Here is a 26,639-nt window from a genome sequence, read left to right as displayed (position 1 = left end):
GGAAGCAGAGACTCCTGAGAGGTGAGCAGTCAGGAAGCAGAGACTCCTGAGAGGTGAGCAGTCAGGAAGCAGAGACTCCTGAGAGGTGAGCAGTCAGTAAGCAGAGACTCCTGAGAGGTGAGCAGTCAGTAAGCAGAGACAGTCAGTAAGCAGAGACAGTCAGTAAGCAGAGAATCCTGAGAGGTGAGCAGTCAGTAAGCAGAGACAGTCAGGAAGCAGAGACAGTCAGGAAGCAGAGAATCCTGAGAGGTGAGCAGTCAGTAAGCAGAGACAGTCAGGAAGCAGAGACAGTCAGGAAGCAGAGACTCCTGAGAGGTGAGCAGTCAGTAAGCAGAGACTCCTGAGAGGTGAGCAGTCAGTAAGCACAGACAGTCAGGAAGCAGAGACTCCTGAGAGGTGAGCAGTCAGGAGGCAGAGACAGTCAGGAAGCAGAGACAGTCAGGAAGCAGAGACTCCTGAGAGGTGAGCAGTCAGTAAGCAGAGACCCCTGAGAGGTGAGCAGTCAGGAAGAAGAGTCAGTCAGGAAGCAGAGACTCCTGAGAGGTGAGCAGTCAGGAAGCAGAGACTCCTGAGAGGTGAGCAGTCAGGAAGCAGAGACAGTCAGGAAGCAGAGACAGTCAAGAAGCAGAGACAGTCAGGAAGCAGAGAATCCTGAGAGGTGAGCAGTCAGGAAGCAGAGACAGTCAGGAAGCAGAGACAGTCAGGAAGCAGAGACAGTCAGGAAGCAGAGAATCCTGAGAGGTGAGCAGTCAGGTAGCAGAGACTCCTGAGAGGTGAGCAGTCAGGAAGCAGAAACAGTCAGGAAGCAGAGACAGTCAGGAAGCAGAGACAGTCAGTAAGCAGAGACTCCTGAGAGGTGAGCAGTCAGGTAGCAGAGACTCCTGAGAGGTGAGCAGGTAGGAACCAGTTATGAACCTGTCCAGTTAGGAACCTGTCCAGTTAGGAACCTGTCCAGTTATGAACCTGTCCAGTTATGAACCTGTCCAGTTAGGAACCTGTCCAGCTAGGAACCTGTCCAGCTAGGAACCTGTCCAGTTATGAACCTGTCCAGCTAGGAACCTGTCCAGTTATGAACCTGTCCAGTTATGAACCTGTCCAGTTATGAACCTGTCCAGCTAGGAACCTGTCCAGTTATGAACCTGTCCAGTTACGAACCTGTCCAGTTATGAACCTGTCCAGTTAGGAACCTGTCCAGTTATGAACCTGTCCAGTTACGAACCTGTCCATTTAAGATGAGTAGATTTTCTCAGATTGTTTCTGTGAAACTAGCTTTACAATTACCATTAGACACGTACAGTTACATAACTATGTAGGCTGACAAGATCATTTATATAACACTATATACTGTATATAACTATATATATATATATATATATATATGTTACCTCTAGGTAGGCTGACAAGGTCATGTAGATCTTCTCCCCATAAGGAGTGACCCGGTTCAGGAGGAGGGAGTTATGCATGGCACTGTCCCAGGCAGCCTCGAAGCGATAGAATGTCCTGATGGAGGGAGGAGAAGAGTTAACCATACAGAGAGAACGACTAAACAGAGAGCGCCTCAACCCTGGTCTGAACTAACATAGTGGTCTCTGGTCTGTCTGTCTGTCATGAATACTACTAACATAGTGGTCTCTGGTTAGTCTGTCTGTCTGTCTGTCTGTCTGTCTGTCTGTCTGTCTGTCATGAATACTACTAACATAGTGGTCTCTGGTCTGTCTGTCTGTCTGTCTGTCTGTCTACTAACAGACTAGAAAACCTACTCTAGTGGTTAGTATGCTAGTATGCTGCAAACTGAAAGCAAAGCAGGATGGGTGGCTTTCTGAATAGTCCTGTTGATTGTTGTGTTACAACTTTATTAGTCAAATAAAGGTTATTTCTACTTTAGGAGGAAGGTAAAAATGTAAACGTTTTCTCAAGAACAGCTACAATCTATTGCTATCGGCAGACCAAGGTGTAGTTTGCATTGCATGTAGGGACATTGTTTATCACTATGATCATGTGAATAACATTCTGTCTGTCTGGGATAATGTTACCCACAGTACATGTGCATCTAAAATGCTCTTGAGAGAAGATAAGTTTTGTTTATCAAGATTAAAATAACAACATTGATTTTCAAATACACACATTCAATAGACAGGACACATAGTTTGGGGATGAAGTCAGTAAATAGCATGCAACAGGGAACCCCGTCAGTTGTGGGTCGACCTTTTAAAAAAGAAAAACAATAAAACAATAACAGCACGAACGAAGGAAAAGGGAATGAGAGATCGACAGACAGACGGGAGGAGAGGAGGAGGTGGTGGACAGGACAGGCGGTGAGGAGAAATACCTATGGTCTATACCCAAGGAGACGCTTGGAGAAGGAATAGAAGAAAAGAACCAGGAAGAGAACCAGGAAGAGAACCAAAAGGTGAGTCAGGAAGAGAGTCTTGATGTGGTTGTGAGCGTTGTTATGATCGAGAACGACAGGACAGTTGTGTTCTTCCTAGCCTGGTCCCAAATAGTTTTTTTTTGCCAAACTGGGACCAGGCTACATTGCCCATTCACTACTTGATGATTTGAACAGGAGAATGTACTGTACATGTTAATAACTGTATCCTATCTGTTCTAGAATGTCTCACAATGGACAGATAGAACCCACAGAGATACAATGTAATACGTTTGACTTTATTTTCATTCTGTAGATAGAGATACAAATTGTAACTATGGAATGCCGTTTGGGTCTTTTGTGTGTCAAAAACAAATATATTTATGTCAAATAAGCTTGTAATTTGATGCATCGAATAACAAAATAACATTTTCGAATGTTGCGTGAGCTGAATTAGCTGAATTTGCCAAGCGCCATCAACATTGATGAAAGTTTTTAAACTAGAGGTAGGCTATCTCCCTGCTATGTTGACTTTGATTTGCAGTATGACAAAGTCACTCAGAAATATCTCATACATAGGATGTTTTTAGGCATTTCTAGGATAGCTAGCTAGCTTGCTAGCTTTGACTTGATACCTAGCTAGCTTGCTAGCTTTGACTTGATAGCTAGCTAGCACCAATGCAACCAGTCTGAAAACAATAACCAGAAACTGCAATAATTTTCAATGTTTCGCAATGATTTAGCAATTCATGACACTAAGTATTAGCTAAGTATTAGCTAAGTAGCCTCTTGTTGTTTTCCTATTGAAATCGAACTTCAGTTCATGAAAATAACTAGCTAGCTAGATAACAAACTACACAAAGCTAGCAAGCTACCTAGCCCTGTTGCCCCACGCTAACGTTACAAGCATGGCTAGTGGGTCCGACAATCAACCAAATACGAAAACTGTCTTATAAATTAGGAATATTTTAGATAACATCTAGCTAGAGAGTTAGCTAGCTAACTATAGCTACTGAAACAGATTGTAATTTTGCTATGTTTTTGGGGAGAACATTGTTTCTATCCAACATCTAGCTAGCTTTGTTGCTGACCAGCACTGTCCCAGAGCTTGGGGGAAGTGTGTTTCTGACCAGCATTGGCCCAGAGCTTGGGGAAGTATGTTTCTGACCAGCATTGGCCCAGAGCTTGGGGAAGTGTTTCTGACCAGCATTGGCCCAGAGCTTGGGGAAGTATGTTTCTGACCAGCATTGGCCCAGAGCTTGGGGAAGTGTTTCTGACCAGCATTGGCCCAGAGCTTGGGGAAGTATGTTTCTGACCAGCATTGGCCCAGAGCTTGGGGAAGTGTTTCTGACCAGCATTGGCCCAGAGCTTGGGGAAGTGTTTCTGACCAGCATTGGCCCAGAGCTTGGGGAAGTGTTTCTGACCAGCATTGGCCCAGAGCTTGGGGAAGTGTTTCTGACCAGCATTGGCCCAGAGCTTGGGGAAGTATGTTTCTGACCAGCATTGGCCCAGAGCTTGGGGAAGTGTTTCTGACCAGCATTGGCCCAGAGCTTGGGGAAGTATGTTTCTGACCAGCATTGGCCCAGAGCTTGGGGAAGTGTTTCTGACCAGCATTGGCCCAGAGCTTGGGGAAGTATGTTTCTGACCAGCATTGGCCCAGAGCTTGGGGAAGTATGTTTCTGACCAGCATTGGCCCAGAGCTTGGGGAAGTATGTTTCTGACCAGCATTGGCCCAGAGCTTGGGGAAGTATGTTTCTGACCAGCATTGGCCCAGAGCTTGGGGAAGTATGTTTCTGACCAGCATTGGCCCAGAGCTTGGGGAAATGTGTGTCTGCCTTGTGCAGCAGCGGCAGCTGTGCGAGACAACTTTACCAGCATCATATGTTTCTGTGACATATGAAATACGAGTGATAGCGTAATCAATGTGTATTAATCACGTAAAACATTCATGAATGTGTTCAATTAATATCTGACGTTCCATCAGAATCTGTTCCTGATTGGTAAACAAGCTTATTTGACGGTCAACAACTTCATTTAACGGTATAAACAAGTCTTACCAATAATCATTTATCTATTTGATTTTGCATTTTAGGACCCCTCTCTCCTTCTCTTCTCATCCACCCCCTCTCCTTCTCATCCTCTCCTTCTCATCCACCCCCTCTCCTTCTCCTCCAGCCCCTCTCCTTCTCCTCCAGCCCCCTGTCCTTCTCCACCCCCTCTTCTTCTCATTCACCACCTCTCCTTCTCCTCCACCCCTCTCTCCTCTCCTTCTCCTCCACCCCCCTCCTTCTCTTCCACCCCTCTCTCCTTCTCCTCCACCCCCTCTCCTTCTCCTCCACACCCTTTCCTTCTCCTCCAGCCCCCTGTCCTTCTCCACCCCCCTCTTCTTCTCATCCACCACTCTCTCCTGTCCTCCTTCACCCCTCTCAATTCAATTCAATATAAGGCCTTTATTTGCATGGGAAACGTATGTTAACATTGCCTAAGCAAGATAAGTAGATAATAAAGTGAGATAAACCATACAAATGAACAGTAAACATTACACTCACAGAAGTTCCAAAAGAATAAAGACATTTCAAATGTCATATTATGTCTATACATATTATGTGGTGTAACTATGTGCAAACAGTACAAAAGAGAAAATAAATAAACATAAATATGTGTTGTTTGTTATTCACTGGTTGTCCTGTTCTTGTGGCAACAGGTCACACATCTCGCTGCTGTGATGGCACACTATTTCACCCAGTAGATATGGGAGTTGATCAAAATTGGGTTTGTTTTTCTAATTCTTTGTGGATCTGTGTAATCTGAGGGAAATATGTCTCTAATATGGTCATACATTTGGCAGGAGGTTAGGAAGTGCAGTTCAGTTTCCACCTCATTTTGTGGGCAGTGTGCACATAGCCTGTCTTCTCTTGAGAGCCAGGTCTGCCTACGACTGTCTCCCCTTCTACTTCAGCCCCCCTCTCCTTCAGCCCCCCCACATCACCCCCCCCCCTCTCCTTCAGCCCGCCCCTCCTTCAGCCCCCCCCCCTACTTCAGCCCCCCCCTACTTCAGCCCCTCTCCTTCAGCCCCCCCCCCCCACTTCAGCCCCCCTCTCCTTCAGCCCACCTCTCCTTCAGCCCACCTCTCCTTCAGCCCACCTCTCCTTCAGCCCACCTCTCCTTCAGCCCCCCTCTCCTTCAGCCCCCCTCTCCTTCAGCCCCCCTCTCCTTCAGCCCCCCTACTTCAGCCCACCTCTCCTTCAGCCCCCCTCTCCTTCAGCCCACCTCTCCTTTCGCCCCCCCTACTTCAGCCCCCCTCTCCTTCTCCTCCATAATTTAGTCCATACATTGATGAATGAGGACTTCCCCTGAGCAAATAATCAGGACTTGAAAGCAGTTCTGTTTCTGGCCACCAAGCACAGCCAATCTGAAACCGCTCATCCAAGCAGAGAAACGTAAGAGGAAACCAAATGTTTCTGTAGGCCATTAAAGGGAGATAAATCGTCCCGTTCATAGAGTTCAGATGTTGAAGGACCGGCTGTTGGCATTTGTACTGAGATGACTTGGTGGGAAAGCTAGCTGTGTGTCTGTCAGAGGGAAGAAGACAAAAGAGCGAGAGGAGAACAGCTATTATACCGTGGGATGAGAGGAGGAGAGGAGAGGAGAGGAGAGGAGAGGAGAGGAGAGGAGAGGAGAGGAGAGGAGCTGCTTCAGTGGAAATGTGTCTATGGACCTAGAGGAGGAGAGGAGAGCTGGCCCTGGTCACAGAGCAGGCCCAGGTCACAGAGCAGGCCCAGGTCACAGAGCAGGCCCAGGACACAGAGCAGGCCCAGGACACAGAGCAGGCCCAGGTCACAGAGCAGGCCCAGGTCACAGAGCAGGCCCAGGTCACAGAAATGTTGAATCTCCCCTTGTCCACGTCTGTAATCCCAACATATTTCAAGGGGACCACCATTGTCCCTGTTCCCAAGGTAACCTGCCTAAATGACTATCCCCCTGTAGCACTTACATCTGTAATTAGGATGTGCTTTGAAAGGCTGGTCATGACACACATCAACGCAATCATTCCAGACTCCCTGAACCCACTCCAATTTTCATACTGCCCCAACCGGTCCACAGATGACGCAATCTCAATTGCACTTCAGACAGCCCTCTCCCACCTGGACAAAAGGAACTGAGAATGCTGTTCATTGATTTACAGCTCAGCGTTCAACACCATCGTGCCCTCGAAGCTCATCACTAAGCTAATGACCCTGGGACTGAACACCTTCCTCTGCTACTGGATCCTGGACCTCCTGACGGGCCGCCCCCCAGCTGGTGAGGGTAGACAACAACACATCCGCCACAGTGACCGTCAACCAGGGGGCCCCTCAGGGGTGTGTGCTTAAATATCAAATAGATCCCCTCCTGTACATCCTGTTCAACCAGCTGCATGCGACCGATCATAAGGCCCATGATCAATTTGGAGATCAGCTGCACGAGACCGATCGTAAGGCCCATGATCAATTTGGTTTGACATTTGCTACCCCCTATGGGGCTATTTAGAGACACCTTCAGTATATTACAAAATGTCAATCGCTCCAAATTTCAAAGACTTAAAAACCTCAAACCAACTATGCATTTTAGAAATTCATATACAAAGGGCTATCCAAAGTCAAACCAATTTTGCCACGGTCGCACACCGGCCTGTTGGCTACTACTACTAGTTAGTCCAGGCTAGTTCCAGACACAAGACCTGGTTAGACTGTTTCAACTTATCTTGAAGGGTGAGTAACAAACTGTGTACTGTTTTGGCAGAGTGGAAGTACACATGCTTCTCACGTTCGAAACAGACATACGAGAGACACACACATCAAAGCTCGCCTCCAAGACCTGAATCTCATTCTAGGTCGCATTTCCTAATGGGGGAGAATTGAACCCCCCCCCCCCCCCCCCCCCCCCCCCCAGATGCTATCAGCTTCTTGCACATCTCTTTCTAAATCCTTGAGTGTTTTCAAAAGAAGTTGATTGCATTAATTCATACCAAAGTTTAAGTTTATGTTTGGCTTCCTTATAATGTCTACAAGTTGTTGTTTTGGATTTTTATCATTTTTATCAATGCTCTAGGTCTTACAGTGTGATGCAAAATGAAACCTGTTCTGTGTCAGTGTATGAACTTGATTATTACTGCCCACTAGTGGCAATGCAGAGGTTTGTCACTGAAATAAAAGGATCAACAGAGATCATAGTAAATGGGGGAAAATGACAAACAATTCATGTTTGTTTCACTTCGTCAAATGTCTGGCTTGTAGCTTGTACTGAAAACGTCCCTGTACAGAAGCACCGGCCAAAGAGGAGACAGAAGCACCGGCCAAAGAGGAGACAGAAGCACCGGCCAGAGAGGAGACAGAAGCACCGGCCAGAGAGGAGACAGAAGCACCGGCCAAAGAGGAGACAGAAGCACCGGCCAGAGAGGAGACAGAAGCACCGGCCAGAGAGGAGACAGAAGCACCGGCCAGAGAGGAGACAGAAGCACCGGCCAAAGAGGAGACAGAAGCTGAAATACTGTCCCCACAACACATACTGTAGGAAGCAAAGCAAGTCATGCATACAGTCCCCGTACACCATCAGCTTTCGGTCGCATCCCCAGACCCCGAAGTCCCAGCCAGCCCCAGTCCCAAGACCGCACAGTCACAGCCAGCCCCAGTCCCCAGACCCCGAAGTCCCAGCCAACCCCAGTCCCAAGACCGCACAGTCACAGCCAGCCCCAGTCCCCAGACGGCACAGTCACAGCCAACCCCAGTCCCCAGACCCCGAAGTCCCAGCCAACCCGTAACCCCAGACCCATCAGTTCCAGCCAGCCCCAGTCCCCAGACGGCACAGTCACAGCCAACCCCAGTCCCCAGACCCCGAAGTCCCAGCCAACCCGTAACCCCAGACCCATCAGTTCCAGCCAGCCCCAGTCCCCAGACGGCACAGTCACAGCCAACCCCAGTCCCCAGACCCTGAAGTCCCAGCCAACCCCAGTCCCCAGACCCTGAAGTCCCAGCCAACCCCAGTCCCCAGACCCCGAAGTCCCAGCCAACCCGTAACCCCAGACCCCGCAGTCCCAGCCAGCCCCAGACCCCGCAGTCCCAGCCAGCCCCAGACACTGCAGTCACAGCCAGCCCCAGTTTCCAGCCCTCAGCTCCAGCCTCTAGACCCACAACAGCTCAGCAACAAACACACATCCAGGAGAAAGAGAAGGAGAGAGGAGGGGTGCAAAGATACATCACAGTCCCTCACATCTCCCCAGGAGGAGAGAGATATCGGGGGGGGGGGGGGGGGGGGGGGGGGGGGGGGGAAGCAAGGGGAGGAGGAGTGAGCAGGAGAGCCAAAACCCACAGTGGGAAAACCATGGGAATTAGAATGATGGATGAATGGATGACTTGGTGTTTAAAATGGAGTGAGAGTGAAAAGATGAAAATAGATCATGAAAAAGAGATCAGATGTTATCTAACTGAATAGTAGAATGAGAGGGATTTGATGTAAATCATATACCTAGGCATGTCCGAATCAAGAAACTGTCTGCGAAAAACACAAAACAACATTGTGTTAGTGGAGTGGACTGGAGGGAGAGAAATGTCAGCATCAGCATGTCCTGTCCCTTACTGATGACCTCTCAGGCCTGAGCAGAGGCCAGACTAGACCACATATGGTTTCAAATGGCATCTGTTTTCTTTCAAGTGCAAACGCTCAATGTATTTGACAGAAACAAAAACTGTTTGAACCCAGATCTGCGTTGGACCACATTCCTCACTCTGCCCTGGTGCTGGACTCTCCCCTCCAACCAGATCAACATCCTGGGTCGGAGGTCAAGGAATGCAGAACCATGGTGATACCTGTATATGGAGATGGTATGGCCATTAGGACGAGACAGACCACAGTCTGTCTTGGGCTTCTGTTCCTGCATTGGTCCTTTGTGATGGCAAGCAAACCCAGGTCTGAGGAATGGTATTTGAGTTAGGCGAAAGGTTACTAGTAAAGCAGTTAAACCACAATAGAGGTCGTCACGACAGTTACATTATTCTGTAAAAACAACATGTGTGTTTCATGGAGAGTAAACAGTAACACATTACAGTGAAGTGCTACAGTTTACCACAGCATGATGCTACGCAGCTTTACTGAGGTATGGTGACTTACTATGCTGAGTGAGTTAGTTAGGGACGCATGCTGGCGGGTGGATGATGTGGTCTTGACATGGCGGTAAGTATTCAGACCCCCTTGACCCATTCCACATTTTGTTACGTTACAGCCTTATTCTAAAATCCAATCATCAATCTACACACAGTAACCCATAATGACATAAAAATACCCCATAATGACATCAAAATAACATCACAATACCCCATAATGACATCACAATACCCCATAATAACATCACAATACCCCATAATGACATCACAATACCCCATAATGACATCACAATACCCCATAATGACATCACAATACCCCATAATAACATCACAATACCCCATAATAACATCACAATACCCCATAATAACATCACAATACCCCATAATGACATCAAAATAACATCACAATACCCCACAATGACATCACATGGGGGTATTGTGATGTCATTCTGGGGTATTGTGATGTCATTATGGAGTATTGTGATGTCATTATGGGGTATTGTAATGTCATTATGGGGTATAGTGATGTCATTATGGGGTATTGTGTGTAGATTGCTGAGGATTCTTTTGACTTAGTCCATGTTAGAATAAGGCTGTAACTTAACAAAATGTGAAAAAGATCAAGGGGTTTGAATACTTTCCGAAGGCACTGTATATCCCATCATTAGATACTATGCAAGAGGGTGAGGCCAATGAGGATCAAGATCGTCCATCAGCTACAGGGCCAGCAAGAAGCCCTTCATCCACAGGGTCTAGGGATCTATGTTACAGGGCCAGCAAGAAGCCCTTCATCCACAGGGTCTAGGGATCTATGCTACAGGGTCAGCAAGAAGCCCTTCATCCACAGGGTCTAGGGATCTATGCTACAGGGCCAGCAAGAAGCCCTTCATCCACAGGGTCTAGGGATCTATGCTACAGGGTCAGCAAGAAGCCCTTCATCCACAGGGTCTAGGGATCTATGCTACAGAGCCAGCAAGAAGCCCTTCATCCACAGGGTCTAGGGATCTATGCTACAGGGCCAGCAAGAAGCCCTTCATCCACAGGGTCTAGGGATCTATGTTACAGGGTCAGCAAGAAGCCCTTCATCCACAGGGTCTAGGGATCTATGCTACAGGGCCACCAAGAAGCCCTTCATCCACAGGGTCTAGGGATCTATGTTACAGGGCCAGCAAGAGAAGAGTGCATGTTCAGTTTGGCTAACAATCCTTTGCAGGTGTTTGCGTGCCACATCATGCAGTTATTATGGCCATAGTGTTGTGTTGGATAGAGATTTCTGACATGGTGCAGAATAATCCTGGGAGGTTTAGATAGTAGTGGGATAATGGTTAGAAGGGGAGGAGTATGCAGTGATCGGGGTGAGAGGTGAAATGACAGACGGACCTATCACAGCACCAGACTAGCATCAAGGAACGGTAGAGTCGCATGGCCAGTGTAGCCAGTGAGGAAACTACTATAACTGGCTGAAGCATAACAAGTCCTCATACAGCACATACAGCACCTTACAGCACCTTACAGCACAACTACCACAAAGATAACGGCTTAACGATTAATCATAATCAATCTGAAATAATTTATACTTTAAGTCACAATCTTTGCTTTCTACAAGTGATCTTGTGACCTGCTTCTATGATGTATAAAACCACATGTCGTTTTGCCAAGCATCAGCTGCTTCAGTGGAACAGGTGAGGGGATTGAGGAGGGAGGGAGGAGGGAGGGAGGGAGGGAATAAATCCTCTTTGCCCGAAATCTGTTAATCAGTTAAGCTGTGCATCTTGGCGGCGTGAACTTCAAGTATCCTTGCTAAGTCTGCTATGCATTAGCCATGGAGCACTGTGCAGTCAACCAATACTGGAGCATCCTCAGTCAACCAATACTGGAGCATCTTCAGTCAACCAATACAGGAGCATCTTCAGTCAACCAATACATGAGCATCTTCACTCAACCAATACAGGAGCATCTTCAGTCAACCAAATACATGAGCATCTTCACTCAACCAATACAGGAGCATCTTCAGTCAACCAATACAGGAGCATCTTCAGTCAACCAATACAGGAGCATCTTCAGTCAACCAATACTGGAGCATCCTCAGTCAACCAATACTGGAGCATCTTCTGTCAACCAATACAGGAGCATCTTCAGTCAACCAATACATGAGCATCTTCACTCAACCAATACAGGAGCATCTTCAGTCAACCAATACAGGAGCATCTTCAGTCAACCAATACAGGAGCATCTTCAGTCAACCAATACATGAGCATCTTCACTCAACCAATACAGGAGCATCTTCAGTCAACCAATACATGAGCATCTTCACTCAACCAATACAGGAGCATCTTCAGTCAACCAATACAGGAGCATCTTCAGTCAACCAATATAGGAGCATCTTCAGTCAACCAATACAGGAGCATCTTCAGTCAACCAATACAGGAGCATCTTCAGTCAACCAATACAGGAGCATCTTCACTCAACCAATACAGGAGCATCTTCAGTCAACCAATACAGGAACACCTTCAGTCAACCAATACAGGAGCATCTTCAGTCAACCAATACAGGAGCATCTTCAGTCAACCAATACAGGAGCATCTTCAGTCAACCAATACAGGAGCATCTTCATTCAACCAATACAGGAGCATCTTCTTTGTGTCGAATGTCTACAAGCTTTTTTTAATAAATGTTGTTCAGTCATACTGTATATAAAGCGAGAGCAGACGGTAAACTCCATAGGCACAGAGACCCAGTGTGTATACACTGTATGACCTGCAGTTCTTTAGGCTGAAATACAGCATCATTACTAGTGATGTAGTGAACCGCCGTGCCTTAAAGGGGTTGTGTTCAGTAGTTATATATTGTAGTGAACTGCAGTGCCTTAAAGGGGTTGTGTTCAGTAGTTATATATTGTAGTGCCTTAAAGGGGTTGTGTTCAGTAGTTATATATTGTAGTGCCTTAAAGGGGTTGTGTTCAGTAGTTATATATTGTAGTGAACCGCCGTGCCTTAAAGGGGTTGTGTTCAGTAGTTATATATTGTAGTGAACTGCCGTGCCTTAAAGGGGTTGTGTTCAGTAGTTATATATTGTAGTGCCTTAAAGGGGTTGTGTTCAGTAGTTATATATTGTAGTGCCTTAAAGGGGTTGTGTTCAGTAGTTATATATTGTAGTGCCTTAAAGGGGTTGTGTTCAGTAGTTATATATTGTAGTGAACCGCCGTGCCTTAAAGGGGTTGTGTTCAGTAGTTATATATTGTAGTGCCTTAAAGGGGTTGTGTTCAGTAGTTATATATTGTAGTGCCTTAAAGGGGTTGTGTTCAGTAGTTATATATTGTAGTGAACCGCCGTGCCTTAAAGGGGTTGTGTTCAGTAGTTATATATTGTAGTGCCTTAAAGGGGTTGTGTTCAGTAGTTATATATTGTAGTGAACCGCCGTGCCTTAAAGGGGTTGTGTTCAGTAGTTATATATTGTAGTGCCTTAAAGGGGTTGTGTTCAGTAGTTATATATTGTAGTGCCTTAAAGGGGTTGTGTTCAGTAGTTATATATTGTAGTGAACCGCCGTGCCTTAAAGGGGTTGTGTTCAGTAGTTATATATTGTAGTGACTTAAAGGGGTTGTGTTCAGTAGTTATATATTGTAGTGCCTTAAAGGGGTTGTGTTCAGTAGTTATATATTGTAGTGAACCGCCGTGCCTTAAAGGGGTTGTGTTCAGTAGTTATATATTGTAGTGAACCGCCGTGCCTTAAAGGGGTTGTGTTCAGCAGTTATATATTGTAGTGCCTTAAAGGGGTTGTGTTCAGTAGTTATATATTGTAGTGCCTTAAAGGGGTTGTGTTCAGTAGTTATGTATTGTAGTGAACTGCCGTGCCTTAAAGGGGTTGTGTTCAGTAGTTATATATTGTAGTGCCTTAAAGGGGTTGTGTTCAGTAGTTATATATTGTAGTGCCTTAAAGGGGTTGTGTTCAGTAGTTATATATTGTAGTGAACCGCCGTGCCTTAAAGGGGTTGTGTTCAGTAGTTATATATTGTAGTGAACCGCCGTGCCTTAAAGGGGTTGTGTTCAGTAGTTATATATTGCAGTGCCTTAAAGGGGTTGTGTTCAGTAGTTATATATTGTAGTGCCTTAAAGGCGTTGTGTTCAGTAGTTATATATTGTAGTGAACTGCCATGCCTTAAAGGGGTTGTGTTCAGTAGTTATGTATTGTAGTGAACCGCCGTGCCTTAAAGGGGTTGTGTTCAGTAGTTATATATTGTAGTGAACTGCCGTGCCTTAAAGGGGTTGTGTTCAGTAGTTATGTATTGTAGTGAACCGCCGTGCCTTAAAGGGGTTGTGTTCAGTAGTTATATATTGTAGTGAACCGCCGTGCCTTAAAGGGGTTGTGTTCAGTAGTTATATATTGTAGTGCCTTAAAGGGGTTGTGTTCAGTAGTTATATATTGTAGTGAACCGCCGTGCCTTAAAGGGGTTGTGTTCAGTAGTTATATATTGTAGTGCCTTAAAGGGGTTGTGTTCAGTAGTTATATATTGTAGTGAACTGCCGTGCCTTAAAGGGGTTGTGTTCAGTAGTTATGTATTGTAGTGAACCGCCGTGCCTTAAAGGGGTTGTGTTCAGTAGTTATATATTGTAGTGAACCGCCGTGCCTTAAAGGGGTTGTGTTCAGTAGTTATATATTGTAGTGCCTTAAAGGGGTTGTGTTCAGTAGTTATATATTGTAGTGAACCGCCGTGCCTTAAAGGGGTTGTGTTCAGTAGTTATATATTGTAGTGCCTTAAAGGGGTTGTGTTCAGTAGTTATATATTGTAGTGCCTTAAAGGGGTTGTGTTCAGTAGTTATGTATTGTAGTGAACTGCCGTGCCTTAAAGGGGTTGTGTTCAGTAGTTATATATTGTAGTGCCTTAAAGGGGTTGTGTTCAGTAGTTATATATTGTAGTGCCTTAAAGGGGTTGTGTTCAGTAGTTATATATTGTAGTGAACCGCCGTGCCTTAAAGGGGTTGTGTTCAGTAGTTATATATTGTAGTGAACCGCCGTGCCTTAAAGGGGTTGTGTTCAGTAGTTATATATTGCAGTGCCTTAAAGGGGTTGTGTTCAGTAGTTATATATTGTAGTGCCTTAAAGGCGTTGTGTTCAGTAGTTATATATTGTAGTGAACTGCCGTGCCTTAAAGGGGTTGTGTTCAGTAGTTATGTATTGTAGTGAACCGCCGTGCCTTAAAGGGGTTGTGTTCAGTAGTTATATATTGTAGTGAACTGCCGTGCCTTAAAGGGGTTGTGTTCAGTAGTTATGTATTGTAGTGAACCGCCGTGCCTTAAAGGGGTTGTGTTCAGTAGTTATATATTGTAGTGAACCGCCGTGCCTTAAAGGGGTTGTGTTCAGTAGTTATATATTGTAGTGCCTTAAAGGGGTTGTGTTCAGTAGTTATATATTGTAGTGAACTGCCGTGCCTTAAAGGGGTTGTGTTCAGTAGTTATATATTGTAGTGCCTTAAAGGCGTTGTGTTCAGTAGTTATATATTGTAGTGCCTTAAAGTGGTTGTGTTCAGTAGTTATATATTGCAGTGCCTTAAAGGGGTTGTGTTCAGTAGTTATATATTGTAGTGCCTTAAAGGGGTTGTGTTCAGTAGTTATATATTGTAGTGCCTTAAAGGCGTTGTGTTCAGTAGTTATATATTGTAGTGCCTTAAAGGGGTTGTGTTCAGTAGTTATATATTGTAGTGCCTTAAAGGGGTTGTGTTCAGTAGTTATATATTGTAGTGAACCGCCGTGCCTTAAAGGGGTTGTGTTCAGTAGTTATATATTGTAGTGCCTTAAAGGGGTTGTGTTCAGTAGTTATATATTGTAGTGAACCGCCGTGCCTTAAAGGGGTTGTGTTCAGTAGTTATATATTGTAGTGAACCGCCGTGCCTTAAAGGGGTTGTGTTCAGTAGTTATATATTGTAGTGCCTTAAAGGGGTTGTGTTCAGTAGTTATATATTGTAGTGAACCGCCGTGCCTTAAAGGGGTTGTGTTCAGTAGTTATATATTGTAGTGAACTGCCGTGCCTTAAAGGGGTTGTGTTCAGTAGTTATATATTGTAGTGAACCGCCGTGCCTTAAAGGGGTTGTGTTCAGTAGTTATATATTGCAGTGCCTTAAAGGGGTTGTGTTCAGTAGTTATATATTGTAGTGCCTTAAAGGGGTTGTGTTCAGTGGTTATATATTGTAGTGAACCGCCGTGCCTTAAAGGGGTTGTGTTCAGTAGTTATATATTGTAGTGCCTTAAAGGGGTTGTGTTCAGTAGTTATATATTGTAGTGCCTTAAAGGGGTTGTGTTCAGTAGTTATATATTGTAGTGAACCGCCGTGCCTTAAAGGCGTTGTGTTCAGTAGTTATATATTGTAGTGCCTTAAAGGGGTTGTGTTCAGTGGTTATATATTGTAGTGAACCGCCGTGCCTTAAAGGCGTTGTGTTCAGTAGTTATATATTGTAGTGCCTTAAAGGGGTTGTGTTCAGTAGTTATATATTGTAGTGAACCGCCGTGCCTTAAAGGGGTTGTGTTCAGTAGTTATATATTGTAGTGCCTTAAAGGCGTTGTGTTCAGTAGTTATATATTGTAGTGAACCGCCGTGCCTTAAAGGGGTTGTGTTCAGTAGTTATATATTGTAGTGCCTTAAAGGGGTTGTGTTCAGTAGTTATATATTGTAGTGAACCGCCGTGCCTTAAAGGGGTTGTGTTCAGTAGTTATATATTGTAGTGCCTTAAAGGGGTTGTGTTCAGTAGTTATATATTGTAGTGCCTTAAAGGCGTTGTGTTCAGTAGTTATATATTGTAGTGAACCGCCGTGCCTTAAAGGGGTTGTGTTCAGTAGTTATATATTGTAGTGCCTTAAAGGGGTTGTGTTCAGTAGTTATATATTGTAGTGCCTTAAAGGCGTTGTGTTCAGTAGTTATATATTGTAGTGCCTTAAAGGGGTTGTGTTCAGTAGTTATATATTGTAGTGCCTTAAAGGGGTTGTGTTCAGTAGTTATATATTGTAGTGCCTTAAAGGGGTTGTGTTCAGTAGTTATATATTGTAGTGCCTTAAAGGGGTTGTGTTCAGTAGTTATATATTGTAGTGCCTTAAAGGGGTTGTGTTCAGTAGTTATATATTGTAGTGAACCGCCGTGCCTTAAAGGGGTTGTGTTCAGTAGTTATATATTGTAGTGCCTTAAAGGGGTTGTGTTCAGTAGTTATATATTGTAGTGCCTTAAAGGGGTTGTGTTCAGTAGTTATATATTGTAGTGAACCGCCGTGCCTTAAAGGGGTTGTGTTCAGTAGTTATATATTGTAGTGACTTAAAGGGGTTGTGTTCAGTAGTTATATATTGTAGTGCCTTAAAGGGGTTGTGTTCAGTAGTTATATATTGTAGTGAACCGCCGTGCCTTAAAGGGGTTGTGTTCAGTAGTTATATATTGTAGTGAACCGCCGTGCCTTAAAGGGGTTGTGTTCAGTAGTTATATATTGCAGTGCCTTAAAGGGGTTGTGTTCAGTAGTTATATATTGTAGTGCCTTAAAGGGGTTGTGTTCAGTAGTTATGTATTGTAGTGAACTGCCGTGCCTTAAAGGGGTTGTGTTCAGTAGTTATATATTGTAGTGCCTTAAAGGGGTTGTGTTCAGTAGTTATATATTGTAGTGCCTTAAAGGGGTTGTGTTCAGTAGTTATATATTGTAGTGAACCGCCGTGCCTTAAAGGGGTTGTGTTCAGTAGTTATATATTGTAGTGAACCGCCGTGCCTTAAAGGGGTTGTGTTCAGTAGTTATATATTGCAGTGCCTTAAAGGGGTTGTGTTCAGTAGTTATATATTGTAGTGCCTTAAAGGGGTTGTGTTCAGTAGTTATATATTGTAGTGAACCGCCGTGCCTTAAAGGGGTTGTGTTCAGTAGTTATATATTGTAGTGAACTGCCGTGCCTTAAAGGGGTTGTGTTCAGTAGTTATATATTGTAGTGAACCGCCGTGCCTTAAAGGGGTTGTGTTCAGTAGTTATATATTGTAGTGCCTTAAAGCGGTTGTGTTCAGTAGTTATATATTGTAGTGAACCGCCGTGCCTTAAAGGGGTTGTGTTCAGTAGTTATATATTGTAGTGACTTAAAGGGGTTGTGTTCAGTAGTTATATATTGTAGTGCCTTAAAGGCGTTGTGTTCAGTAGTTATATATTGTAGTGCCTTAAAGGGGTTGTGTTCAGTAGTTATATATTGTAGTGAACCGCCGTGCCTTAAAGGGGTTGTGTTCAGTAGTTATATATTGTAGTGCCTTAAAGGGGTTGTGTTCAGTGGTTATATATTGTAGTGAACCGCCGTGCCTTAAAGGGGTTGTGTTCAGTAGTTATATATTGTAGTGCCTTAAAGGGGTTGTGTTCAGTAGTTATATATTGTAGTGCCTTAAAGGGGTTGTGTTCAGTAGTTATATATTGTAGTGAACCGCCGTGCCTTAAAGGCGTTGTGTTCAGTAGTTATATATTGTAGTGCCTTAAAGGGGTTGTGTTCAGTGGTTATATATTGTAGTGAACCGCCGTGCCTTAAAGGCGTTGTGTTCAGTAGTTATATATTGTAGTGCCTTAAAGGGGTTGTGTTCAGTAGTTATATATTGTAGTGAACCGCCGTGCCTTAAAGGGGTTGTGTTCAGTAGTTATATATTGTAGTGCCTTAAAGGCGTTGTGTTCAGTAGTTATATATTGTAGTGAACCGCCGTGCCTTAAAGGGGTTGTGTTCAGTAGTTATATATTGTAGTGCCTTAAAGGGGTTGTGTTCAGTAGTTATATATTGTAGTGAACCGCCGTGCCTTAAAGGGGTTGTGTTCAGTAGTTATATATTGTAGTGCCTTAAAGGGGTTGTGTTCAGTAGTTATATATTGTAGTGCCTTAAAGGCGTTGTGTTCAGTAGTTATATATTGTAGTGCCTTAAAGGGGTTGTGTTCAGTAGTTATATATTGTAGTGCCTTAAAGGGGTTGTGTTCAGTAGTTATATATTGTAGTGCCTTAAAGGGGTTGTGTTCAGTAGTTATATATTGTAGTGAACCGCCGTGCCTTAAAGGGGTTGTGTTCAGTAGTTATATATTGTAGTGCCTTAAAGGGGTTGTGTTCAGTAGTTATATATTGTAGTGAACCGCCGTGCCTTAAAGGGGTTGTGTTCAGTAGTTATATATTGTAGTGCCTTAAAGGGGTTGTGTTCAGTAGTTATATATTGTAGTGAACCGCCGTGCCTTAAAGGGGTTGTGTTCAGTAGTTATATATTGTAGTGCCTTAAAGGGGTTGTGTTCAGTAGTTATATATTGTAGTGAACCGCCGTGCCTTAAAGGGGTTGTGTTCAGTAGTTATATATTGTAGTGCCTTAAAGGGGTTGTGTTCAGTAGTTATATATTGTAGTGAACCGCCGTGCCTTAAAGGGGTTGTGTTCAGTAGTTATATATTGTAGTGAACCGCCGTGCCTTAAAGTGGTTGTGTTCAGTAGTTATATATTGTAGTGCCTTAAAGGGGTTGTGTTCAGTAGTTATATATTGTAGTGAACCGCCGTGCCTTAAAGGGGTTGTGTTCAGTAGTTATATATTGTAGTGAACCGCCGTGCCTTAAAGGGGTTGTGTTCAGTGGTTATATATTGTAGTGCCTTAAAGGGGTTGTGTTCAGTAGTTATATATTGTAGTGAACCGCCGTGCCTTAAAGGGGTTGTGTTCAGTAGTTATATATTGTAGTGCCTTAAAGGGGTTGTGTTCAGTAGTTATATATTGTAGTGAACCGCCGTGCCTTAAAGGGGTTGTGTTCAGTAGTTATATATTGTAGTGAACCGCCGTGCCTTAAAGGGGTTGTGTTCAGTAGTTATATATTGTAGTGAACCGCCGTGCCTTAAAGGGGTTGTGTTCAGTAGTTATATATTGTAGTGCCTTAAAGGGGTTGTGTTCAGTAGTTATATATTGTAGTGCCTTAAAGGGGTTGTGTTCAGTAGTTATATATTGTAGTGCCTTAAAGGGGTTGTGTTCAGTAGTTATATATTGTAGTGCCTTAAAGGGGTTGTGTTCAGTAGTTATATATTGTAGTGAACCGCCGTGCCTTAAAGGGGTTGTGTTCAGTAGTTATATATTGTAGTGCCTTAAAGGGTTTGTGTTCAGTAGTTATATATTGTAGTGAACCGCCGTGCCTTAAAGGGGTTGTGTTCAGTAGTTATATATTGTAGTGAACCGCCGTGCCTTAAAGGGGTTGTGTTCAGTAGTTATATATTGTAGTGCCTTAAAGGGGTTGTGTTCAGTAGTTATATATTGTAGTGCCTTAAAGGGGTTGTGTTCAGTAGTTATATATTGTAGTGAACCGCCGTGCCTTAAAGGGGTTGTGTTCAGTAGTTATATATTGTAGTGCCTTAAAGGGGTTGTGTTCAGTAGTTATATATTGTAGTGAACCGCCGTGCCTTAAAGGGGTTGTGTTCAGTAGTTATATATTGTAGTGCCTTAAAGGGGTTGTGTTCAGTAGTTATATATTGTAGTGAACCGCCGTGCCTTAAAGGGGTTGTGTTCAGTAGTTATATATTGTAGTGCCTTAAAGGGGTTGTGTTCAGTAGTTATATATTGTAGTGCCTTAAAGGGGTTGTGTTCAGTAGTTATATATTGTAGTGAACCGCCGTGCCTTAAAGGGGTTGTGTTCAGTAGTTATATATTGTAGTGAACCGCCGTGCCTTAAAGGGGTTGTGTTCAGTAGTTATATATTGCAGTGCCTTAAAGGGGTTGTGTTCAGTAGTTATATATTGTAGTGCCTTAAAGGGGTTGTGTTCAGTAGTTATATATTGTAGTGAACCGCCGTGCCTTAAAGGGGTTGTGTTCAATAGTTATATATTGTAGTGAACCGCCGTGCCTTAAAGGGGTTGTGTTCAGTAGTTATATATTGTAGTGAACCGCCGTGCCTTAAAGGGGTTGTGTTCAGTAGTTATATATTGTAGTGCCTTAAAGGGGTTGTGTTCAGTAGTTATATATTGTAGTGAACCGCCGTGCCTTAAAGGGGTTGTGTTCAGTAGTTATATATTGTAGTGAACCGCCGTGCCTTAAAGGGGTTGTGTTCAGTAGTTATATATTGTAGTGCCTTAAAGGGGTTGTGTTCAGTAGTTATATATTGTAGTGAACCGCCGTGCCTTAAAGGGGTTGTGTTCAGTAGTTATATATTGTAGTGCCTTAAAGGGGTTGTGTTCAGTAGTTATATATTGTAGTGAACCGCCGTGCCTTAAAGGGGTTGTGTTCAGTAGTTATATATTGTAGTGAACCGCCGTGCCTTAAAGGGGTTGTGTTCAGTGGTTATATATTGTAGTGCCTTAAAGGGGTTGTGTTCAGTAGTTATATATTGTAGTGAACCGCCGTGCCTTAAAGGGGTTGTGTTCAGTAGTTATATATTGTAGTGCCTTAAAGGGGTTGTGTTCAGTAGTTATATATTGTAGTGAACCGCCGTGCCTTAAAGGGGTTGTGTTCAGTAGTTATATATTGTAGTGCCTTAAAGGGGTTGTGTTCAGTAGTTATATATTGTAGTGCCTTAAAGGGGTTGTGTTCAGTAGTTATATATTGTAGTGAACCGCCGTGCCTTAAAGGGGTTGTGTTCAGTAGTTATATATTGTAGTGCCTTAAAGGGGTTGTGTTCAGTAGTTATATATTGTAGTGCCTTAAAGGGGTTGTGTTCAGTAGTTATATATTGTAGTGAACCGCCGTGCCTTAAAGGGGTTGTGTTCAGTAGTTATATATTGTAGTGCCTTAAAGGGGTTGTGTTCAGTAGTTATATATTGTAGTGAACCGCCGTGCCTTAAAGGGGTTGTGTTCAGTGGTTTGGCTCTCTGTATCCCAGGAGAGGTTGTGCTCCTTGTCTGTGATGGGAGGTGGCTTGCTGTGCTGTTTAGAAAGAGGTATGTATGTCCCTCATCCACTGTGTGCTGGTAGAGAGAGACACAGAGATTGGCTGAACCCACCGTGTGTTGGTAGAGAGAGACACAGAGATTGGCTGAACCCACCGTGTGTTGGTAGAGAGAGACACATAGATTGGCTGAACCCACCGTGTGCTGGTAGAGAGAGACACAGATATTGGCTGAACCCAGTGTGTGCTGGTAGAGAGAGACACAGAGATTGGCTGAACCCACCGTGTGTTGGTAGAGAGAGACACATAGATTGGCTGAACCCACCGTGTGCTGGTAGAGAGAGACACAGAGATTGGCTGAACCCACCGTGTGTTGGTAGAGAGAGACACATAGATTGGCTGAACCCACCGTGTGTTGGTAGAGAGAGACACAGATATTGGCTGAACCCACTGTGTGCTGGTAGAGAGAGACACAGAGATTGGCTGAACCCACTGTGTGCTGGTAGAGAGAGACACAGAGATTGGCTGAACCCACCGTGTGTTGGTAGAGAGAGACACAGAGATTGGCTGAACCCACCGTGTGCTGGTGGAGAGAGACACAGAGATTGGCTGAACCCAAGGTGCGCGTGTCTCTGGAGCACCCCAGAGCTTACGAAACGCGGTGCTAGCATCGCCATAGTGATCGTGATCGTGCATATTTACAGTTTTGAATTCCTAGTGACATCTTAGAATTTTAAAGGCAGGAGAAACACATTGCAAAAGGAGCATTGGTTATAATGATGTAATGATGTAATGATGTAATCTTTAAATGTTCAGGACCGTAAACGAACTTTGAACTTTGATATAAACAGTTCAAGTAAACAATATTTATGCATCAACAAAATATAACTGAATGTTCTATGTAACTTACTGTATATATTCTCTAAAACTTATATTGTCATATCACCCACCCCCCCCCCCAAAAAAAATCCTAGAATCGTGGAATAAGTCTGCTATTGGAACATGAGCCGTGGGTGATTGGGTCCCTTTTGACGGGTAGAATATGGGACATACCTGTCGTCTTGCATGGGTCTGACATACCCAGCTGACAGGATGTTGAGAGAGAGGATGTTGGGGTCTATGATGGTATCGTCCCCCTCGGGAGAGTTACTTATACGCCCTGGGGAGTCGAGGAAGATGAAGAAGAGGAGGGGGAGAAGGAGGAAGATGAAGAAGAGGAGGGGGAGGAGGAGGAGGAGGAGGAAGATGAAGAAGAAGAGGAGGAGGAGGAAGAAGAGGAGGAGGAGGAAGATGAAGAGGAGGGGGAGGAGATGGAAGATGAAGAGGAGGGGGAGGAGGAGGAAGATGAGGAGGAGGGGGAGGAGGAGGAAGATGAGGAGGATGATGAGAAGGAGGAGGAGGAAGAACAGGAGGAGGAAGAGAAGGAGGAAGAAGAAGATGAGGAGGAGGATGAAGAGTTGGGGGAAGAGGAGGAGGAGGAGGGGGATGAAGAAGAGGATGAAGAGGATGAAGAGGAGGAGAACTTACATACTGTAAATGTTGGTGTTAAATACATATTCAACACACACACACACACACACACACACAACCCCACACAGAGAGACAGACACTCACAAAGACAGCACACACTCAGGCACATGCACATACACAACAAACAAACACACACCGTCCACTTCAATGTGAGCCTGACTCACCCACAACCAGCTCCTGGACATCTTTCCACATGATGTCTTCACCTGTCTCATGAACGATTGTCACAGTTATTCTCCTCTGAATGCCCTGGGGGGGGGAGGCAGAATGAATAAGAGAGAGATAGAATAGTGATTGTACCATTAGAGATACCAGAGACACCAGAACACCAGTACAGAGAGATACCGTCCAGAGATAACGACGTAACAGGAACACGGTGCGAACACAATACCAAGAATCAAAGCAGCCAAATAGAGGCTGGAACTGGACTGGACTGAACTAGACTGAACTGGACTGAACTAGACTGAACTGGACTGGACTGAACTGAACTGAACTGAACTAGACTGAACTGGACTGAACTAGACTGAACTGAACTGAACTAGACTGAACTGGACTGAACTAGACTGAACTGGACTGGACTGAACTGAACTAGACTGAACTGGACTGAACTGGACTGGACTGGACTGGACTGAACTAGACTGAACTGGACCGAACTGGACCGAACTAGACTGAACTAGACTGAACTTAACTGGACTGAAATAGACTGAACTGAACTGAACTGAACTGAACTGGACTGAACTGGACTGAACTGGACCGAACTGGACCGGACTGAACTGGACTGAACTGGACTGGACTGAACTAGACTGAACTAGACTGAACTGGACTAGACTGAACTGAACTAGACTGAACTAGACTGAACTAGACTAAAACACCAACTGGACTGAACTGGACTTGACTGAACTGAACTAGACTGAACTCTACTAGACTGGACTAGACTGAACTAGACTGATCTGGACTGAACTAGACTAGACTGAACTAGACTAGACTGAACTGGACTAGACTGAACTAGACTAAACACCAACTGGACTGGACTGAACTCTATTAGACTGGACTAGACTGAACTAGACTAGACTAAACACCAACTGGACTAGACTGGACTAGACTGGACTAGACTAGACTAAACACCAACTGGACTGGACTAGACTGGACTAGACTGGACTAGACTGGACTAGACTGAACTGAACTAGACTAGACTAAACACCAACTCTACTAGACTGGACTAGACTGAACTAGACTGGACTAGACTGAACTAGATTGAACTAGACTGGACTAGGCTGGACTAGACTGGACTAGACTGGACTAGACTGGACTAGACTAAACACCAACTGGCCTAGACTGGACTAGACTAGACTAAACACCAACTCTACTAGACTGGACTACTCTGACAGAGCTTTTCCTATCCACTCTCTGGGAGCATCTGGTTATCAGGAAGATAGAGAAAGTATTTTATACACACTGAGTGTACAAATCATTAGGAACACTTTCCTGATGTTCATTTGCACCCCCATCCTTTTGCCCTCAGAACAAGTTCAATTTGTTGGGGCATGGACTCTACAAGTTGTTCGAAAGCGTTCCACAGGGACTCCAATGCTTCTCACAGTTGTGTCAAGATGGCTGGATGTCCTTTGGGTGGTGGACCGTTCTTGACACAAACAGGAAACTGTTGAGCATTAAAATAAACCGAGCAGCGTTGCAGTTCTTGACACACTCAAACCGGTGCGCCTGGCACCTACTACCATACCCATGTTCACTTCAGTCTTTTGTCTTGACTATTCACCCTCTGAATGGCACACATACACAATCCATGTTTCAATTGTCTCAATTAATAATACTTCTTTACCCTGTCTCCCATATTATTCTATATTCTTCTATATTCTTCCATATTCTTCCATATTCTTCTATATTATTCCATATTCTTCTATATGAGACTATATGATTCTATATGATTCTATATCATTCTATATTATTATATCCACCTGCAAACCAGATGAAATCATAACTGTCATTCCACTCCCTAAAATGACTCACCTGGTGCAGCATGAACGTCCCATGGCAAGGCATGCCTCCTCTATGGTCTACTCCTGCTGGGACGTAGCTGTAGGGCAGAAACAAACCTCTCATTGATTTCACATCGGCCAATAAGTTCTGAATGACATTAAAGCTGTTGCTGATATTGTTGTTGTCGTAACTCTGGTTCTTGCGTCGACATTCCACTGTGTTAATATCCATTAAATCAAGACGTTTGTAGTACATAACAGGCTTACCATTTCACCCACCAGTCTCTGAGTCTCTGAGTCTCTGAGTCGCTGAGTCGCTGTGTCTCTGAGTCGCTGAGCCTCTGAGTCGCTGAGCCTCTGCGTCTCTGAGCCTCTGAGTCTCTGAGTCTCTGAGTCTCTGAGTCTCTGCGTCTCTGAGTCTCTGAGTGGCTGAGTCTCTGAGTGGCTGAGTCTCTAAGTGGTTGAGTCTGAGTCTCTGAGTCGCTGAGTCTCTGAGTCTCTGAGTCTCTGAGTCTCTGAGTCTCTGAGTCTCTGCGTCTCTGAGTCTCTGAGTGGCTGAGTCTCTAAGTGGTTGAGTCTGCGTCTCTGCGTCTCTGCGTCTCTGAGTCTCTGAGTCTCTGAGTCTCTGCGTCTCTGAGTCTCTGAGTCTCTGAGTCTCTGAGTCTCTGCATGTACAGTGCAGTGGAACCCTTTTCAGTCTATTTATTTTCGAGTGAACCAACCACCAAGGATGTGAACCGGCCAACAGATCAGGCCAGTCGACAGTGGTAGATTATCATTCATAGAACTTGGTTTACAAAAGGTTGTGGTGAGTTGGTTTGCTGTAAAGTACAGTGTAATCCTGTGGTGGTGTTCGTGGTGACTGATACTCACTCTCCACTGGCCTCCAGCTCACAGATCTCGAAGAACACCATGAGGTCATACTTGCAGTGGCAGGGCCCGGCTGTAGGGCGCATCAGGGCAGTCAGCTTGGTGGCAGGGACTAAAGGGAGGAGGTGAAGGGAGACAAGGTTACTGCCAAGGACACTCACTTTCCAGTAGCAGGGAACATGGAGAACTGTGAGGAGAGAAGGGCTGAAACAGAGGGGTGATCAAAGAGATGTATGGAGAGAGAAAGGAACCATTCAGTACAGTCCTGTGGAAACGGAATGAGATCACTCAGTCAGGAGGGCCACAAAACCCAGGAAGCAAACAATCATCCCTTAACGTTAGAGAGGATTGCCTCTGGAGATGGAAATTAGTATTGTAGCTAAAACAGGTGCAAATTTGTTGTGCTTGATCCCTGACAAATAAAATAATAAAACATTAAAAATTAAACAAATTATTTGCATCTATATACAATATTACCCAAGTACAAGAAACATTTTATTACAATGTATATCCCAGGTCCTGAGAAACGTGAACGTAATCATCACATCAGAGGCAGGTTTTATTATCAAACAGGTGGTAAGCCTGACCCTACATCAATGACTCTGAAGACTGTCTGTTACCCACTTCTATCAATGACTCTGAAGACTGTCTGTTACCCACTTCTATCAATGACTCTGAAGACTATAAACCACTTCTATCAATGACTCTGAAGACTGTAAACCACTTCTATCAATGACTCTGAATACTGTAAACCACTTCTATCAATGACTCTGAAGACACTAAACCATTTCTATCAATGACTCTGAAGACACTAAACCACTTCTATCAATGACTCTGAAGACTGTAAACCACTTCTATCAATGACTCTGAAGACACTAAACCATTTCTATCAATGACTCTGAAGACTGTAAACCACTTCTATCAA

The 26,639-nt window shown here is 44.3% G+C and overlaps 1 protein-coding gene and 1 long non-coding RNA gene across 18 annotated transcripts in view; one reads left to right on the top strand and one right to left on the bottom strand.

Annotated features, from left to right (window-relative positions):
- Positions 1-22,429, top strand: part of LOC149983633 (uncharacterized) — a 452,711-nt gene extending 430,282 nt beyond the window's left edge. The window contains exon 3 of the long non-coding RNA XR_016496380.1: positions 22,292-22,429. This is a non-coding gene — a long non-coding RNA (uncharacterized LOC149983633). The remainder of the gene's footprint in view (positions 1-22,291) is intronic.
- Positions 1-26,639, bottom strand: part of LOC110523050 (kinesin-like protein KIF1A) — a 145,273-nt gene that overhangs the window by 16,027 nt on the left and 102,607 nt on the right. For 10 of the 17 annotated variants that reach the window (XM_090236434.1, XM_090236436.1, XM_090236442.1 and 7 more), the window contains 6 exons: positions 25,718-25,826; positions 24,876-24,942; positions 23,012-23,096; positions 22,371-22,476; positions 8,873-8,899; positions 1,386-1,500 (listed from right to left, as the gene is read on the bottom strand). In XM_090236434.1, the coding sequence (XP_090092560.1) occupies positions 1,386-1,500; positions 8,873-8,899; positions 22,371-22,476; positions 23,012-23,096; positions 24,876-24,942; positions 25,718-25,826 (509 nt within the window). The remainder of the gene's footprint in view (positions 1-1,385; positions 1,501-8,872; positions 8,900-22,370; positions 22,477-23,011; positions 23,097-24,875; positions 24,943-25,717; positions 25,827-26,639) is intronic. The other 7 variants (XM_090236438.1, XM_090236440.1, XM_090236446.1 and 4 more) reach the window with 1 other exon arrangement.

The sequence above is a fragment of the Oncorhynchus mykiss genome, chromosome 5 (genome assembly GCF_057628025.1).
Source record: "Oncorhynchus mykiss isolate SJ-2025 chromosome 5, ASM5762802v1, whole genome shotgun sequence".
Lineage (NCBI taxonomy): Eukaryota > Metazoa > Chordata > Actinopteri > Salmoniformes > Salmonidae > Oncorhynchus > Oncorhynchus mykiss.
The sequence above is the reverse complement of the archived record's forward strand: the minus strand, read 5'-3'. Positions and strand labels throughout refer to the sequence as shown.